General features: G+C 65.1%; 1 protein-coding gene across 1 annotated transcript; it reads right to left on the bottom strand.

Annotated features, from left to right (window-relative positions):
* Nucleotides 1–1473: 1473 nt before the first annotated feature.
* LOC137161652 (alkaline phosphatase-like) lies at nt 1474–10972 on the bottom strand. Its single transcript, XM_067561034.1, is given in 12 exon segments — nt 1474–1982; nt 2338–2454; nt 2928–3119; nt 3351–3485; nt 3980–4049; nt 4331–4465; nt 5209–5381; nt 5919–6093; nt 6679–6794; nt 8203–8241; nt 8244–8318; nt 10861–10972. Coding segments are annotated over 12 exon segments (1602 nt in total). The 5' UTR covers nt 10952–10972; the 3' UTR covers nt 1474–1698.
* Between the last annotated feature and the right edge of the window lie 5040 nt (nt 10973–16012).

Here is a 16012-nt window from a genome sequence, read left to right as displayed (position 1 = left end):
ACTTTTAGCAGCGAGGGGGGGCAGAGCTCAATGGAATTTGGGGGGGGGGCTGTGGTTGAACAAAGGAGCTACTCTGCCCCCCCTTTGCTTTCAGGGAATAACCTCATTTATGCCCCCCCAGACCTAGTGGGAGTCTCCCCCCAGGGCAGGGGGGGTCAGATGGGGGGGAGTCAGCAGCTTACAGCAGCCCCCCCAAGAGTAAGGTGCTTTGAGTGGGGGGGAGGGGGATGGGAGCAGCCCTCAGCTGGGCTCTTCCTCCAGCTCCCCCCCCCCCAATAACGCTACCCACCAAGCAGTTTAGTTCCCCCCCGCGCAGGCTGCAGAGGGGGGCCGCGGCCCGCCTGGCCTCAGAGTGAATTGGCTGCCTACTGCAGGACGCGGGATAGATGGCCAGACAGACAATAGCCGAGGACAGGGACCGGGCCCTGCTCTGAGATCCCCAAGTCGGCGGGGGGGGGGGGGGGGGTGCACCTGGGCCGGCAGCCGTGTGCCCATGGCATATTGTGCTCGGCCGTCACCGGTGACAGCGGGGCCAGGACAGCAGGGGGTTGTGGGTCGGGGCTGTGGGGCGCCGCGGGCAGGAACCTGGCTCTGGGCAGCCGGCAGGCTGGGGGCAGGCATGGCCGGACATCGCGGGCCTCTCGGGCCCCCCCCACAAAACCCGTCCACGGAGACGAGAAGAGGAAACAGCAAACACCCTGAGCCGCTGGGCTGAGATCTCACCCGCCCCACACTCAGCGCCCCACGGAAGGGCCAGGTCTCACACCCACAGGGGACGGGCCAAAGCAGGCCGGGGCCGACGCAGCTCTGCCGGGCAGGGGCAAGGGGGTGACCCCGACGGGCAGAGCTGAGCCATTACTGGCCCCGCTGGTTCCCCTGGGAGAGAGGAAGGGTGCTGCCACCCCCGAGCAAAGCGCAGCCGGGCCGGCAGAACCTGCACCCGCGCTGGGAGCGCTGTCACACCGGGACAGCTCTGAGCAGGGCGAGCGCCGGCCAGCTGGAACCCGGCCCAATGGAGCCACGGCGATTCTGGCTTGGAGGGTCGTTGCATTTACCAAATGATCGGGACCATCTCGGGGTGCCCCCCGCCCTCCACTGACCTAGGGGTGCCCCCACACTCCTGCCCCCCATTTCCACGCCAACAAATGCAAAAGCTTCCAAGTTGCGTGGCGGCGTCACCCCAGCGGCGCGTTCCCGGATCGTGCCCAGGGCATCGGCAGAAACGTGCAGGGGGGGGCCTTGCGCACCCCGTGATGGCTGGCAGGAATTCACCCCGAACGCCGCCTGCCCTCGCACCTGTTGATGGCAGCGGTTAGTGCTGGGGGGGAGCCGGTGCGGGGGGCGTTGGGCATTGTGCTGGGGGGGGCAGCGCCGGGCGCAATTCGCAGGTCCCTAGCGTGAGGGGTTCCTCTCAGGATCCTTCCAACCTTTCGGGGGCTGGGGGGAGACCTCAGGCAAAACACGAGAGGTGGGTGAAAACAAAATAGGAGCCGATTTTATTTCTGGGGCGGCTGGGCGGGCAGGAGGCTTTGTTACAAAATTATGTACAGGGGCAGGTGAGAGCGTCTGTCCCCCGTGGCGTCGGGGGGAGAGTCTGGGGCGGCTCTGCCCCATAGCCTGGGGGTGGCGGGCTGTGCCGCTAGCAGAGGGCACGTAGGGGGTCCGTGCTCCAGGCCCGGCAGAGATCCACGTCCGCTGTCATGCCCTGAGCAGGAGGGAGGCGGCCCCGAGGGCGAGGAGGAGGGTGGGGGGCCGGCAGAGGCCCGGGCTGCCTGACCTCCAGCTCGGCGCCGGGCACTCGGGCCCCGTGTGGTAGGGCTCGATGCAGCCCGCGTAGGCCAGCACGTGGGCCACGTAGTTCTGCTCCTGCACCCCGTGGAAGAGGTGGGCCATGGGGCCTTTGGCCAGGATGGCCACGTCCTCGCCGGCGTGGGTCTCGGCGTCCAGGGGCACGGCCGCCTGCTGCCTGTAGTCCTTGTCCTCTGCCCGGGCGAGAGGCCATGTGGTGGGGGGGAGCCAGACAGACGGAGAAGGTTCGTGAGTGCAGCTCCCTCCTGCCCCCAGCACTTCCCCCTGCCACCCCGGACCCAGAAGCCTCCTGTGCCCCCAACCGGGTGTGGCAGGGCCCGCTGGGCTCTGGCGTGAGGTGAGCCCGGTGCAGGGACCCCGCAGCTCTCCACGCTGGCCCAGAGCAGCCCGCCGGGCACCTGGGATGAAATGACCCTCCACGGCTTCTCCCCGGTGCCTGGGGCTGGCCCACGCCGCCCTGAGCGAGAGGGGCCCAGCGCCTTCCTCCCCGGCGCCCTGGGCCCAGCTGGGGCACGGGGCGGCTCTTACCGATGGCCAGGTTGCTCGCGTCGGGACGGCTCCCGTTCGCCACGGCGTAGCCCGGCCCGTTGCCGTACAGGATGCTGGTGTACGCCCGCTTGTCCTCGGCCTTCTTGGGCGCCAGGCCTGGCACACGGGCGGGGAGACGACATTAGGCCCTCGGCTGGCTCGGGACAGTGGCCCCAGATCAGCACAACCTGCCCTCCCGGCCCCCCAGCCAGGCAGCAGACACGGCATGGCACGAACAGGACACCCAGTGAGCGCCGTGGCTCGGGGCGGCACCCACAGCCATGAGCAGCTGTGCCCAGAGCCCACGGCAGGTCCCACGGGAACTAAACCGTGGGTGGGGGGTTGGGAGTTAGAGATACTGGGGCCGGGACAGTAGGGGGCTGCGGGTCGGAAGTGGGGGGCACCAGCAGAACTGGGGGGTGGGGGAGCCCGGAGCTGGGGGGTAGGGGGCACCGGGCCCGGGACAGCAGGGGGCTGCAGGTGAGGAGTGAGGGACATCACCTATGAGCACCAAAATTCTTCGACAGGGTTTCCGCGTCCCCTGGGGCCCCCCCCAGCTCCCGGCCCCGGCCCCCTCCCAGGCAGCTCACCGAAGATGCTGTTGCCGCGCGGGGTGCTGCCGCCGAAGCTGAAGACGTGCGAGTGGTCGGCCGTCACCACGGTGAGGGTCTCGGAGACGTGGGTCAGCTCGGCGGCGCGGGCCACGGCCCGGTCCAGCATGACGGCTTCGCTCAGCGCCTGCTTGGCTCTGCTGCTGTGGTGCCCGTGGTCGATCCTGCCTCGTGCAGAAGGGAGAGGAGGAGAGAGCCCGTCACGCCCCGCCTTCCGCCCCCCGGATGCCCACTGCCATGGGGCAGAGAGGACGGCCCGTGACTTGTCCCTGGCATGCTGTGACCCGCCCTTCCCCACCCCTGCGCACTCGGCCGGAGGCCTGCCAGCGCCACGCTGCCCCCCCGGCTTGTGCTGCAGGGAGGGGCTGGGCCGGCTCTGTTGGGGGGGATGGACGGACTCATCTTCCACGAAGAGGAAGAAGCCCCGGGGATTCCTGCGCAGGATGCGGATGGCCTTCTCCATCATCTCCACGATGGAGGGGTCCGTGCCGGCGTCGCGGTTCAGCTCGTACTTCATGTCCTTGGGCTCAAAGAGACCTGCCGGGGCAAGCCACAAAGCGTCTGGGCCCAGCCCGCCGGGAGGCCCCTATTCACCCCGGCCCGCTACCCGCCCTGCCCCCGGGGCAGCTGGGACCAGCCCAGTCCCCTGCCCGGCACGGCCGCTCCAAACCCAGCGCCCAGCTGCGGGGCTGCAGGCTGGCCGGGGCTGGCAGAGCCATGGGGCTGGCGCGCTCCGTGCCCCCGGGCAGCAGTGGCATGCGTGCGACTGAAGGCGGCTCACCCACCCGAGAGGCCTAGCCCCACACCCACTGGGTTCCCACGTGTGAGATGCTCCCCCAGGGGCCCGTCCCAGGGACCTTGGACGTGGGATGAGAGGCCAAGCTCCGGGCTGCCCTGCCCATCCCAGCCAGGGTTCGTTCCCCCACCTCGCCGGCTAACGGCGCCGCACGAGAGCCGCTGAGACCCCCTCCCCCCCATGCCCAGAGCTGGCAGCGAGGGGGCGGCGCAGCCCAGCCCAAGCACGTTCGTACCCAGCAGGTGGTCTGTGGTTTTCTCGTCCACGGCATCCAGCCCCTTCTTGTCCCAGACGTAGCGCGCCCCCTGCCGGCAGAAGGGAGGCGGGCTCAGACTCCTGCGTACGCGCCATGCACCCGTGCCACGCACGTCCTCGCACCCACACATGCCTGAGTCACGGGACCAGCCACGTGCGTGCACACACGGAGGGCGTGGGTGAATGCCCCCTTCACACAGCAGGTGTGACGCACGCACGGAGATCCAGCCGGGTGTGGTCAGGGCCACTCCCGAGTGAAGGCGCCACCCCTGGGCTGGACCCTCCTGGGTCGCTGGAGCCCCCCACATCCTGCCCCTCTGCTGGCTGGTACCTCCTTGGTGCTGAGCCACTTCTCGACCAGGTTGAGTCCATCCTTCCTCGTCCCGGCCTGCTTCGGGTCCGCCGGGTACTCGGGGTCCGGGGTCCTCCGGGGAGTCATGTACATCCTGCCGCCGCCCAGAATCACCTGCCGACGGGAGGCCTGGTGGACCAGAGCCCTGGCATCTCTGCCCTGGGAGCCGGCAGCGCCCCCCCTCTGGCCAACACGGGGACCGCCCGGCCCTGCTGTGCGGGGAAGCCCCATCCAGGCGGAGCTGAGAAACCACTGGCTGGGATGCAGGCACCCGGGGAGGAAAGCAGGGCCCCACGACCACAGGCGCTTTAGGGGGTGCAGGACCCTGAGGGAGGGATGGGGGGGGGAGGGGGGGCGCCCTGCCACAGCGGGGCTGGGCTCAGGGGCAGCCGGAAGAGCAAACATTTTGACCTTGGAATGAACGCGCCAGGCTCCAGCCGGGGACGGGGCCGGCTGGCCTGAAGGATCCCTGCGGAGCGAGTCCCCTATTAGCCCCCCCCCGTGTGACACCTGCCCCATGGACACCGGGGAAGGGGCTGTCCCTGTCCCAAGCACCCCTGCCGACTCCGGGTGGAGAGAAGGGCTCCAAAAAGATCAACGGCCAGAAGCAAAGGCTGAGCCTGCTGGGGCATGGGGTGAACACATCGCCCGGCAGTGGGTCGGCCCCGGGTCCCAGGTGAGCTCCCCACCCGGCTGCGCAGGGTCAGACACGGTGGCATGCTGGGAGGTCCCGGGGATGCCCCAAGATCCGTGGTTGCTGGGGAGGTCTCTCCCCTGCCGCCGGCCGTGCAGGGACGGGAGATGCCCATTCCATGCCCCAGGACCCCGTCTCCCAACGCGCCGCCCCCCCGGCTCACGTCAATGTCCGTGTTGTGCACCAGCTGGTAGGCGATGTCCCGGCAGCCCTGCCTGATGGCCTCCTTGGGCAGGTCGGCGTCGCTGTACCACTCCCGGTTGACCACGTGGGCGTAGGCCGCCCCCGGCGAGGCGTGCTGCACCCGGGTGGTCGTCACGATGCCCACGGACTTGCCTGGGACAGGAGGGTGGAGGGGCAGTGAGAGCTGCTTTCTGCAGGGTGACCCCAACACGCCAACGCAGGCGCCAGCGGGGAGGGGCTGGGGGGTGTAGACAGACGGGCTGGAGCGCAGGCTCCAATCCGGGCCAGGGCACATGCTGCCCTTGCCTCGGTGAGCAGCGCGCGGAGAAACCGTCAGCACGGCTGGGCTGCAGCGTGCCCAGAGCGGGGAGAGACTCCCCGGGGCTGAGTCGGGCCCGTTCCAGCCAGCGACCGTCACGGCCTGACCCGACTCGGGCTGGCGAGGCTGCCCCGGGACAGGAGAGACGGGCCCCGTGCTGGCACCACTGCACCATCCGCCCTCTTCTAGCGCACGGGGCTTTCCGGTGACCCCCCAGCCCGGGGCCCGATGGTTAGAGCATAGGTAGCATGGGCAGGGAGGGCCCCCAAGCCGGGCTGTGTCAGAGAGGGCCCAGAGACAGGCCCAGAGGCTGGTGGGCGACTCCCTGGCATTGCCCCTGGCGCGGCCCCCAGTCCCGCGTCCCCTCTTACCCGCCTGCTTCGCCCGGTGCAGGACCGAGGAGACCTGGTTGCCGAAGGTGGTGTTGCACTTGCCGTAGACGGCCGCGGCGCTCACCCCCAGGGTTTTGGCGTTGGACTTCACCCCGCACAGGTAGGCGGTGCCCGTGCCAGCGCTGTCGGGCACCTGCCGGTCCACGTTGTACGTCTGCAAGGCAGCAAGGAGCCAGGCAGGCTGCAGGGAGCCCCGGGAGCGGCCGGGAACAGGCCACAGGCCAGAACCAGACGAGGCGCCCGTTCCCAGGCAGTCCTAGATGTCTCCCCTGCGGGAGGGCTGAGCACTGGAGGCAGATGCCCAGGGGATTCGGGAGCCCCCCCACCGCAGGACTCTTCCAGGTTGCCACTCAGACCTCCAACGGCGTCAGTGCTGGAACGCAGCTTGTGGGCGCAGGGCCTGGCTCGTGAGGGGGTGACGCCAGGCCAGCTCACAACCCCCCCCATCCCCACAGGCTGGACCCGAAGTCACCCCCCCCCCACACACCTGGCTCTCACCTTCCCTGGCAGGCGTCGGGCACTGGGCCCCGGGCCAGCCACCTGGGCAGGGAGAGCTGCCCCGCCGACGGGCTGGTTCCCGGAGCGTTTGGGGTGACGGGGGTGTCTAGAGCCGAGCCGTGAGCCCACCTGGGGGGCAGGTGGCTGGGCCAGGCCCGATGCCAAGGCTGATTCGGCGCCGCCCCAGGGCTCCGTTGTGGGCCAGCGTTAGCGCCCTCTGCTCTCTTCCCCGGGCACTCACCTTGGCGAGGGCGACGTAGGGGAAGGTCTCCATGGCCAGCCGGCTGTCCTCGCCCGGCCCTCCCTCCAGCTGCCCCTTGTAGATCCGAGCGGCGGAGATGGTGGGGATCCCCATGCCTGCAAACCCAGCACCAGCCCAGCCTTAGCAACGCTGCCCAGCCCCTGCCCTGCTTCGCCCGCGCCCCCCTCTCTGCGCCAGGCGTCAGCGGAGCGTGGCCCGGTGCCTGCCCTCACGGCGGGAGCCGGGGGGCACGTGGCGATGCCAGCACTGGGCCAGGAGCAGGCACGGCTCGGGCAGGAGCTGCCCGTGGGGAAGGGGCACAATCCGGGCAGACCAAGGGCAGCCCTGTGGAGCCACTGCGTTCCCCAACCCTGGCTCTGCCTGGGCAGCCCGGTGCTGTGGGGAGAGGGGGGGCAGCGGGTGAGTGCGCTGGGTCCCGATCCGGCACAGCTGCCCCTTGCTGGATGGATTCAGCACTGGGCGTTGGCGGGGCAGAGACCTCAGACCGCTACCGGTTCTCAAAAAACTCCTCCGCTGTAACCCCCAGGGCCGTGCGGCCCAGGGTCCGAACAGGCTCAGTCCTGGGCCCAGCCTCTGCTAACTGACGCCTCCCCTCTGTGCCTCAGTTTCCCAGGTGCCGGGACTGAGCGTGCTGAAGCTGCACAGTGCTCCGAGTTGCCAGACCCAGCCCGCCCACAGACAGGGACGGGCTTTGGTTGGAAGAGGAATTTTATCTCAGGGCTCCCGATCCCGGCACGGGCGGTTCCACGGGGCCGGCGGCTCCAGCTGGCCGGGGCCCAGGTTGGGATGACCCAGCACGCGGCACCCCCGAGCCATTCACCAACCGGCACCAGGAGCTTCTCCGGCAAGATGAGCCAGGACCAATCTACCAGTGGCCAGGGCTGGCTCTGCACAAACGTGGCGAAGCACCAGAGCCAAGGGGCATCAACCAGCCGGGGCAGGACGGGGCTGGCGAGGTCACTGGAGGGGTGGGGGGTGTAGGGCACAGCTGGGGCTCAGAGGGGAGGGCACAGCCCGGCTCCAAGGTGTGGGGCTGGGAGAGTGAGGGGCCGGAAGGGAGGGGAGGGGGTGAAGTGCACAGCTGGGGCGGGGAGGGGAAAGGCAGGCACAGCCCGGCTCCAAGGGAGGGAGGGGGCACAGTGGGGCTGGGGGCGGATCGCCCTTTGGAGGGGCTGCGGAGCCTGGTTCTGCCTCCTGCGAGGGGGAAACGGGGGGGGGGGTGTGGAATTTGCTACCACTGTGATAGCGGGGGCCCCTGGGGGGATGGGACAGGGCAGCCCCTCCATCCCTTGCCTACATTGCACGGAGGGTTAAACGGGGACCCTCTGCCCACCCCCTTGGCCCTGAGCTGCCTACGGCTGGGAGCAGCCGGGCACCCAGCACCGGGGGGGCACCGGGCTAGGCCTGGAGCTCAAAGGCAGATTGGAGGCAGGTCCAGGAAGTCTGGCACCGGCCCCGCGGCTGCGCCAGACCCCAGGGCCGGCCGGCGAGCGCTGCACTCACCGTCGCCCAGGAAGAGAATGACGTTCTTGGCGCGGCGGGCAGGGGTGCCAGGCTCAGCGCCGACTCCAGCGTGCTCCGGGCTCTCTCGTTCCAGTAGGCAGGGTCCTGCTCCAGCTCTGGGGGAGAACAGCGGGGGGCGTTTGCCAGATCGCGGCCCCTCCACTGGACTTCTAACCCCACTTCTCTGTGGAAGGCGGGGGTCAGGGCCTGGGCCAGCCGCGCCTCCTACCCAGAGCGGGGGGGCAGGCTGCGGGGGGCAGGAGAGGGTGTGAAACTGCAGCGGGAGGGGCTTGCCCCTCGTATTTAAGCCTGAAGGGACGGGCACCAGCCACATCCCCCCGCTTGGCTGAGCCACGGCCTGCCGCCCGGGCAAAGCCCCTCCCGTCCTGTCCCGTCCCTGCAGCATTTCAGCTGAGAGAGATGCCGGGCACGTGAGCCTTGGTTGTGCCACCGAGCCTGGCCCCAGGAGATGGGCAGAGCCGGCCCCTGTGAGACGGGCAGAGCCCCCCAGCCCCCCGGCCCCTGTGAGACGGGCAGGGATTCTGCAGCCAAGGGAGATCCTGGGTGTGCAGTGCCCAGACCCGCAGGCGTCGCTGGGTGTCTCAAAGATCTCCCCCGCCACCCGCCCCAGAGCCTCCCAGCCCCGGCCGGCCCTGCTCCAGCTTCCGCGCGCACCACACCGTCCCAGCCGGCCTCTGGCTCATCAGCACAGCCCCTCCGGCGCAGTCACCCTGCCTCACACCAGGGCCACCTGCCAGGTCTCAGAGGGAGGCCTCAGCTCCCCACAGAACAGCTGTGTGTGGGGCTTCCTCTGACCCACAGCCCTTGCCAAAGTGACGCCTACCTCTGACACAGCCCTTTGCCCAGCACTTTCCAGGGGGAGCTCAGGGTCATCATCCCCATTGTAGAGATGGGGAAACTGAGGCATGGAGCGGGGCAGTGACGTGTCCAAGGCCAGCCGGCAGCCCAGGGGCCGAGCCAGGTCCCCCTGCCTCCCAGTTCCACGCTCGAGTCACTTGGCCCAATCTCACTGTCCATGGGCCCTGCACCCGACTCTCTGAGGTGCTTTTTAACACCCCCCCCCCAATCGCAGACCTGGCCAGGAAGATCACAGACGGACAGACGCCTTTCCCTCACTTCTCCGACCTGGCAAGCGGCAAGAGCTCAGTGCAGCTTCCACGGCCACGCAGGAGCTTTGAACCCTGGCGTCGGCACCCTGGGAGCCGGGAGAGCAAACTTGTAATGAAATCCCCAGCTGGCCTCATCCCGGCCATCCTCCCTCCCTCCCGCTGCCTCCGGACCCCGAATTCCCTCACGCCAGGCTCAGGCGGGCGAGTGCTCCGAGGAGAGACTGCAGACCCCTGTGAAAGATGCCGGCAGCTCACTGCTAGATACCGGGCATGTTGGAGACGCGTTTTTGGAAAGCCCCCTTCTCCGATCCGGGCAGGAGCCCAGGGATTAAAAACTCTGATGGGTCAGTGTCCAAAGCAGCCCTGCTGCCATAGACGAGGGGCCCGCCCGCCCCTGGGAACACGCGAGCAGGAACAAGCGGGCGAGCAGCTACGCTGGTCAATCGCACCTGTCACCGACACTCCATTCAGCCACCGCCTGTTCAGGGCCCTGACGGGAGAACAGATGTTTCGGGAAAGAGCAGCCGGGTCTCACAACCGGCAGTGGACACGGCTGCGTGTCGGTGGCTGTGAACCATGGGTATAACGAACCCGTCGGCCTGTCAGACTCCATAGCAAGCGAAGAAGCATTTGTGAACACATCTCCGGCCCCGTTACAAAGGATTTCTAGCCAGAGCCTTAGCAGAAAGCATGAGCAATTTTCCATCTCTACCCGGGAGAGAGTCACAAGGCGGGCGAGGGAATGGTTGTTAATGGCCGGCTTGCTGACGACTTCTTGGGGGCCGTGGGACGCGACAGCCTCGGCACTTTCCCCCAACAGAAGCTGGGCCAGTAAAAGCTATTTCCTCACCCACCGTGTATCTCTCTCATCTCCTGGGACCAGCACAGCTACAAAACCACTGCAAACACGGACAGAATTCGCTGCTCCATCCCCTCACTCACTGTGACGCGTTGCATGATGGCCAGCTGGGCTTAACATTACACCTCTATTACCGCCATCAGTCACCTCTACGGACACCACCTCGCGCTCTGGAACACAACGGACTCCACACCAACCCGCACCCTTGGAAGAGAGACGCCCCCAGCCGTGAGATCTCGGCCGCCTAGATGGTTCTGTCTGTCCAAAAGGATTCTCCGTTCGACGAAGCAGCATCAGTTTGTGGCGCACAGTCCTTGCTTTGCTGCTGGCATCTGGTCATCTATTCACCAAGCGGGCGCCCCCACCACTCGCCCAGATCGCCGGGAATAATACAGTGGGAGAACAAAATCTGCACCATGGACCCTTCCAGAACACAGCCCCCGCTCTCAGGGTGAAGCTCCCCCACTCTCAAACGTTTGCCAGGGCAGTTGATCTGTAGCCCGAGTCAGCTCTCAGTTTAGCTGGCTGCTCAAAGCACCGGTCACCGAGTTATGCTTTGCCCGCTGGAAGGTGTGAAAAGACGCCCACCCGGCTGACAAAGCAGAGACGTCGCCAGCGAGACAGGCCGGTCGCTGCACGAAACAGACCTGCACCAAGTTTGCTTCTCACCTAAAGACGCAGGAGCCGCCGAGAGTCGCAGGGCGAGGCAGGCGCAGAGGCAGATTCCAGCAGCGGCCAGGTTGAAGGGCTCCGAGCTCATTTTGCAGCTGCCAGGGGGGCGTGGAAAGGATCCCTGTGCAAGCAAACCCTGCCCGTCTCTCTCTCTCAAGGAGAAGGAGCTGTCTCTTTATAGACGCTTCCTTTCACCTTTGGACGGGAGGGCAGGGAGCCAGATGTGTCAGGGTGGTAAAGTCCCTGCTGCAGAGGGTGGAAGAATCATTGATAAGGTTCAAAGAAACAAACTCCTGATCTCTCGCCCCTCCCGCCCTGCAGAACCTGCACCAGGTGGGGTCCAGAGATTGCTCTGCTAATGGCTTTCCACCTTGGCCATTGAAAAGGCTCCGGCCAATCTTCCTTTGTTAGCCACCTCCACCCCTCACCCCACCCATCCCTTGCCCCAGAGCTGACGGTATCACCAGCAAAAGCACAGAGCCATTGTTGGGACGTTAACAGGCCCAGATTACAGACACCCCTCTCCCCAGGACCAGGCACTTGTACGGGGCGCAGCTGAGACTGCCAGGCAGTAGCCCACTGAGAGGAGCAATAAAGGTTTGGCCCTTCTGATAAGGGCGTGGAGCGATTTAACTTGCAAACGAAGGAGTCACAAAAGCAATCAGAGAGTAACTCGCAGACCCTGTTACTGCCCAAATTCCAACCCTGCCCTGGTCGTCCCAGGCTGGCTCCAGCCACCTGCACCCCCGCCCTCACTCTGGCTGGCCACGGGGGTCCCCTCTTCCTGACCCCGCCGCGGAGCAGTGTCCTCAGTGAATGTGCCCTCGCTCCACCCCAGAGATGGGCGAAGTGATGGCAGAAGAACCGTTTGGAGCTTTGCTGTGCACAGGGGCAAAGTGAAGCCAGCCCGCTCGGAGGGACGGGCCTGGAGGGGTCTGTCTAGCCTCTAGCCCTGCCTCTGCCACTGACGTGAATTAGATAAGTTCACGGAGAACAGGTCCAGCCATGGCTATTAGCCAAGATGGCCAGGGACGCAGCCCGTGCTCTGCGTGTCAGCTAAACCTTCGACTGCCAGAAGCTGGGAGTGGCTGGATCACTCGGTCATCGCCCTGTTCAATTCACTCCCTCTGACCGGCCACCGGCAGAAGACGGGACGCTGGGCCAGATGGGCTCTTGGTCTGACCCAGTGTGGCCGTCCCTACGTCCCGTCACACCTTGGCACTTCACTCCGGCCTGCCTCATGCACCCTGCGGTACAGCCGGTTTCTCCCTCCATTTGTTTCCTAGGCCCATCGGTCCAGCCCGGGGCGGCAGGCGACAGAGGAGGGCGAAGGTGTCGCTCTTTCAGACGCCACGTTGAGCCCTGTGCCAGGGAGCTGGAAAAGTCTGGATTTGCCGGGTTTCCCTAGGGAGAGACAGACAGACAGCCTTGAAAAGCAGGACTGAAAACAAGGCTGAGGAAATGGAAAGGGGGCCAGTGGTAGCTTCCAGACCCCAGCCTCCTCGGGAAATATTCCGAGAACCGCCCCGCGTGGCCACTGCGCTGCCTCGCAGCCGCCACAGGTGGGAGCAGGGCAGATCCAGCGGGTACACCTGTGCGGGCAGCGCGATGAAGGACCCACGGCACTGCTGGCCCGGGTCAGGCTCCGGCTGTGGGGCTATAAAGCTGCAGGGCAGATGTTCGGGCTGGAGCCCAGGCTCCAAGACCAGCCCACGTGCGAGGTCTCCAAGCCCAAACGTCTACACTGCAATTTTACAGCCAGAGCCGGAGTCAGCCGATCCGGGCGCTGACACCCGGTGCCGTGCGGTTTTTTTTATCGCCGGGGAGACGTGCCCAGTGCCAGCCCGCTGCTGAAGCCGAGCGAGTCCCTGGGGGGGAAACGGGAAACCGGATCAGAAGTAAAAGGCCTTGGCCCGCCAATCCATGGGCGGTGTGACGAGCGCAGGACTCCTGGCGGGTTCTCTGCGCGGGCCGGGACGCAGCACTAGGCTGGCGATCTGGGAACGGACTGCCCGCCTAGGCTGGGGTCTCTGAGCGAAGCGCTTTGCCTGTGAAGAGGGTAGCTCATCTCCTCCCTGGAGTCTCTGACTCTTCACTGAGCTTACGGGTTTCATGGACGGAGGCAGCGGCCCGCTGCATGCAGGTGCTGGCTCCGTGCAGCAAGAGGCAGTGCAGGCGCCGCAGGCATTTACCAGCACCGGGCAGGAACCCCCCAGCCTCCCTCCCGCTGCATTGGCCTCTTGCAGCAGCATAGGCCGGCGGCTGCCGGGGGCGGGGGCCCAGGGGCAACACGCACGTTCCTGCGCGCCAGCCTCTTGTGCTTCCGGGGCCTGGGCTGCATCGCACGGCTGTCAATAGACGTGAGAACAGGCACTCATCCAGAGCCAACACACCCGTTCACGCTGATCAGAGTCAGGACGGCGGCGCTCAGCTGCGTTCCCTGTGGAAACCGGTGCTGGACGACTGATGGGAACGCAGGAAAGGCCTCACGGGAATTTCTTAGCCTGACTCCCAAGCCCCAGAATTCCAGCAGGCCCCGGTCTGACACTCTCAACGCACCACAAGGGAAATCCCAGCTTGCAGTGTTTAGCAGGAGGATGTTGCTCCGTGGGCTCTCCACCCAGAATGCTGTGCAGTTATTTAGGAAAAGCCCAGAGCTGCGTGGAGACAACTCGGACAGGAAGTAGCTTCCACTGACAGAGCCATGGGGAGGTTCTCTTTTTGCGCAGTTATCGTGGAAAACCACCGCCCAAGAAAACCTCGGCGCATAGACAAGGCCTGTGTGATTTTGCTGTGCATGGGGACAGAGGATACTGACCGCTGGCCAAGCCACTCACTGGTTACAAACTCAGGTCAGCTTTGCAAGCAGCTTTCTCATTACCCTGCATGTCCCCACGCAGATGGCCCGGGGAGGAGCAGCCTTCTACATGTTGTAGGCACATTTTTCAAGCAGATAAGGGGCTGTCTGCAAACTCAGCTCTCGCTCACCTGCTCTCGCAGCTCCTAACTGATCCACACACATTGTGACAGCGGCAGGAGCCGGGCAATCATTCGTACGGTTTGGAAAGACTGTCTCGGTTTGGAGGTCACGCTCCCCAGCAACGCTGATTGCATTTAACGCACATTTGCTCAGCACCACGAGGTTTTCAAGTGTGTACAAAAGAAAGCCTGAGCGCGCATCCACAATCAAAGCAGCTTCGAAGGCTGTCTGGAGTCAAGCCCCAGAGAACAGTTTTAGTGGAGAATTTATTACCTTGGCACATTTATCCCATTTTCTCTCTAAAACTGGCCTGTAGCGTCTTTCTGCTTTACCAGACGCCCTCCTGGTATCCTAGCCTCTCTTCTCACCCGCACCCGCTTGTAAATGGCTGAGCTCCAGGCTGCAGTGGTACTGTTAAAGGCCCCGATGAGTTCAGCAAAGAGGTGGATTTAAAATAGATTTGCTACAAGTAATTCCTCCTCCTCCTCCCCCGCAAAAAGCCAGTGTTTTCCCTGGGGGATCTTCAGCCTTTGGCTTGCCCAGAGCTGCTGCAGAACAACAGTAAACCACGTCCTAAAGAACGTATCGGTGTCAAGGATTAAAACAAAAAAAAAAAAGCCACTGGGGAAAGCACAAGAAACATGTCATGGAGGAAACCAGCCGGCTTTTCTATCGTGCTTGTTACCAGCTAACAAGGGCCTCTGGGAGCAGGCAGGGTAGGGAAAGACTCGGGAGTTAAACCGATTGCAATTCTAGCGCTCCTGGTACTTCTGCTTCTCAAACAGATTAGGCTTGAAACACAGAGACGTCTCCTTGCCGTGCCCACCTTCTCGGCCTCCTGGAGCCTCCCGGGAATCAGGTAGAGCACCACCATTCCCATGGGGACAGGCTGCTGGAGATGGACTTTCCCACAGGGTTTGGCGTCCTGCTAATCGCTGTCTCTACTAACGGCGTAACTGAAACGCGGCCTCAGGTCTTGTCTACACGTGGCGACGAGGTGTAGGCTGCAAGTGGCTTCAGCTAACCCGGAACGAGGCGCTTGTTCAGCAGGAGCAGCTATTGCATTTTAAATTCACATCCCACCTTAAAGCCCCATTCACTTTCCAGTGCAGACAGGCTCTTCCTGGCCAGGGCGACACAGGTGACCAGGGCTTGGGATTCCCCCTGCTGATATGGATGGGCGGCGGCAAGCAGTGGCCTCAAGTCTCACTAGGGAAAGGCGGCGTGCACTTATTACCCCGTGTCAGCTAAACACATGGCAACTAACCCAGCCCAGCCCTAGTGCAGGCGAGGCCGTGCTAGTTCCCAGGTGTGTTATCTGGCAGAGGACACCCCTAGGCGTCCCCCTCCACCTGCTAATGTGGGAGGACTAGAAACTGCCTCGCCCGCACCAGGACCTGGCTGTCAGAAAACACCTCTGCACTCTCTGGGGCGTGGCGTTCAGCTGCGGCACGAGGGCGATGAACGGGCCAGACCCGGCCGCCACTAGATTGAGGCCCCACGACCCCATTTCAGGAGGCTGCCCAAGAAGAGAAGCCGTGCCGGGGAGGGCGCCGACGCCGGGGATGGGGGCAACACCCCTGTAAGTTGACACAGCGGGTTCCCACCCCAGCGGAGGGGGAGCGTTGAGCTGAGAGCAGCTGCCCTGCAGCGAGACGCTGTGTGCACAGGAGACGCCGATCCCCTCCAGCACGGCACACGCAGCCCCCCGCTCGCTTTGCTGCCTCTCTCTGCGACCCCGGACCCCCGAGGAGCTGGCAGGGCCCTCCCGCTCAGCCCTGCCACTCAGAGACAAGTGGGACAACCGCCGCTATAGCAGGTTGAAGGAACGCGATCTCCCCCGCGCCGCAGGGCGACGGAGACCCGGGGAGATAGGGACGGTCAGTAGGAGCTTGCTATGCAACACAGTGGCCAAGAAAAGCTAGTGTGGGGACCCCGTCACGCAACAGGAAGCTCTCTCTGCTGCAGCGAGAGCTCTGGGGTGCAAGAACACCCTGGGAACACCGGCGGGGTGGAAATATCAAGCCGGACTAGGCTCATTTTGGCCAGGGAACATCAGCCAAGGGAATTCCGCAAAGGGGAATTTTGGCTAAACGGCTGGAAGTATTTCCTAGTGGTGAGGCCATTTAAAGGCTTGGAAGAGGTCCCCAAAAGGAAGGATGGAGCCAG

This window comes from Emydura macquarii, unplaced genomic scaffold, assembly GCF_026122565.2.
Source record: "Emydura macquarii macquarii isolate MOO-44397 ecotype Brisbane River unplaced genomic scaffold, CSIRO-AGI_Emac_v2 contig_2365, whole genome shotgun sequence".
Taxonomy (NCBI): Eukaryota; Metazoa; Chordata; order Testudines; family Chelidae; genus Emydura; species Emydura macquarii.
Note: the sequence above shows the minus strand (reverse complement) of the source record. Positions and strands in the feature narration are given on the sequence as shown.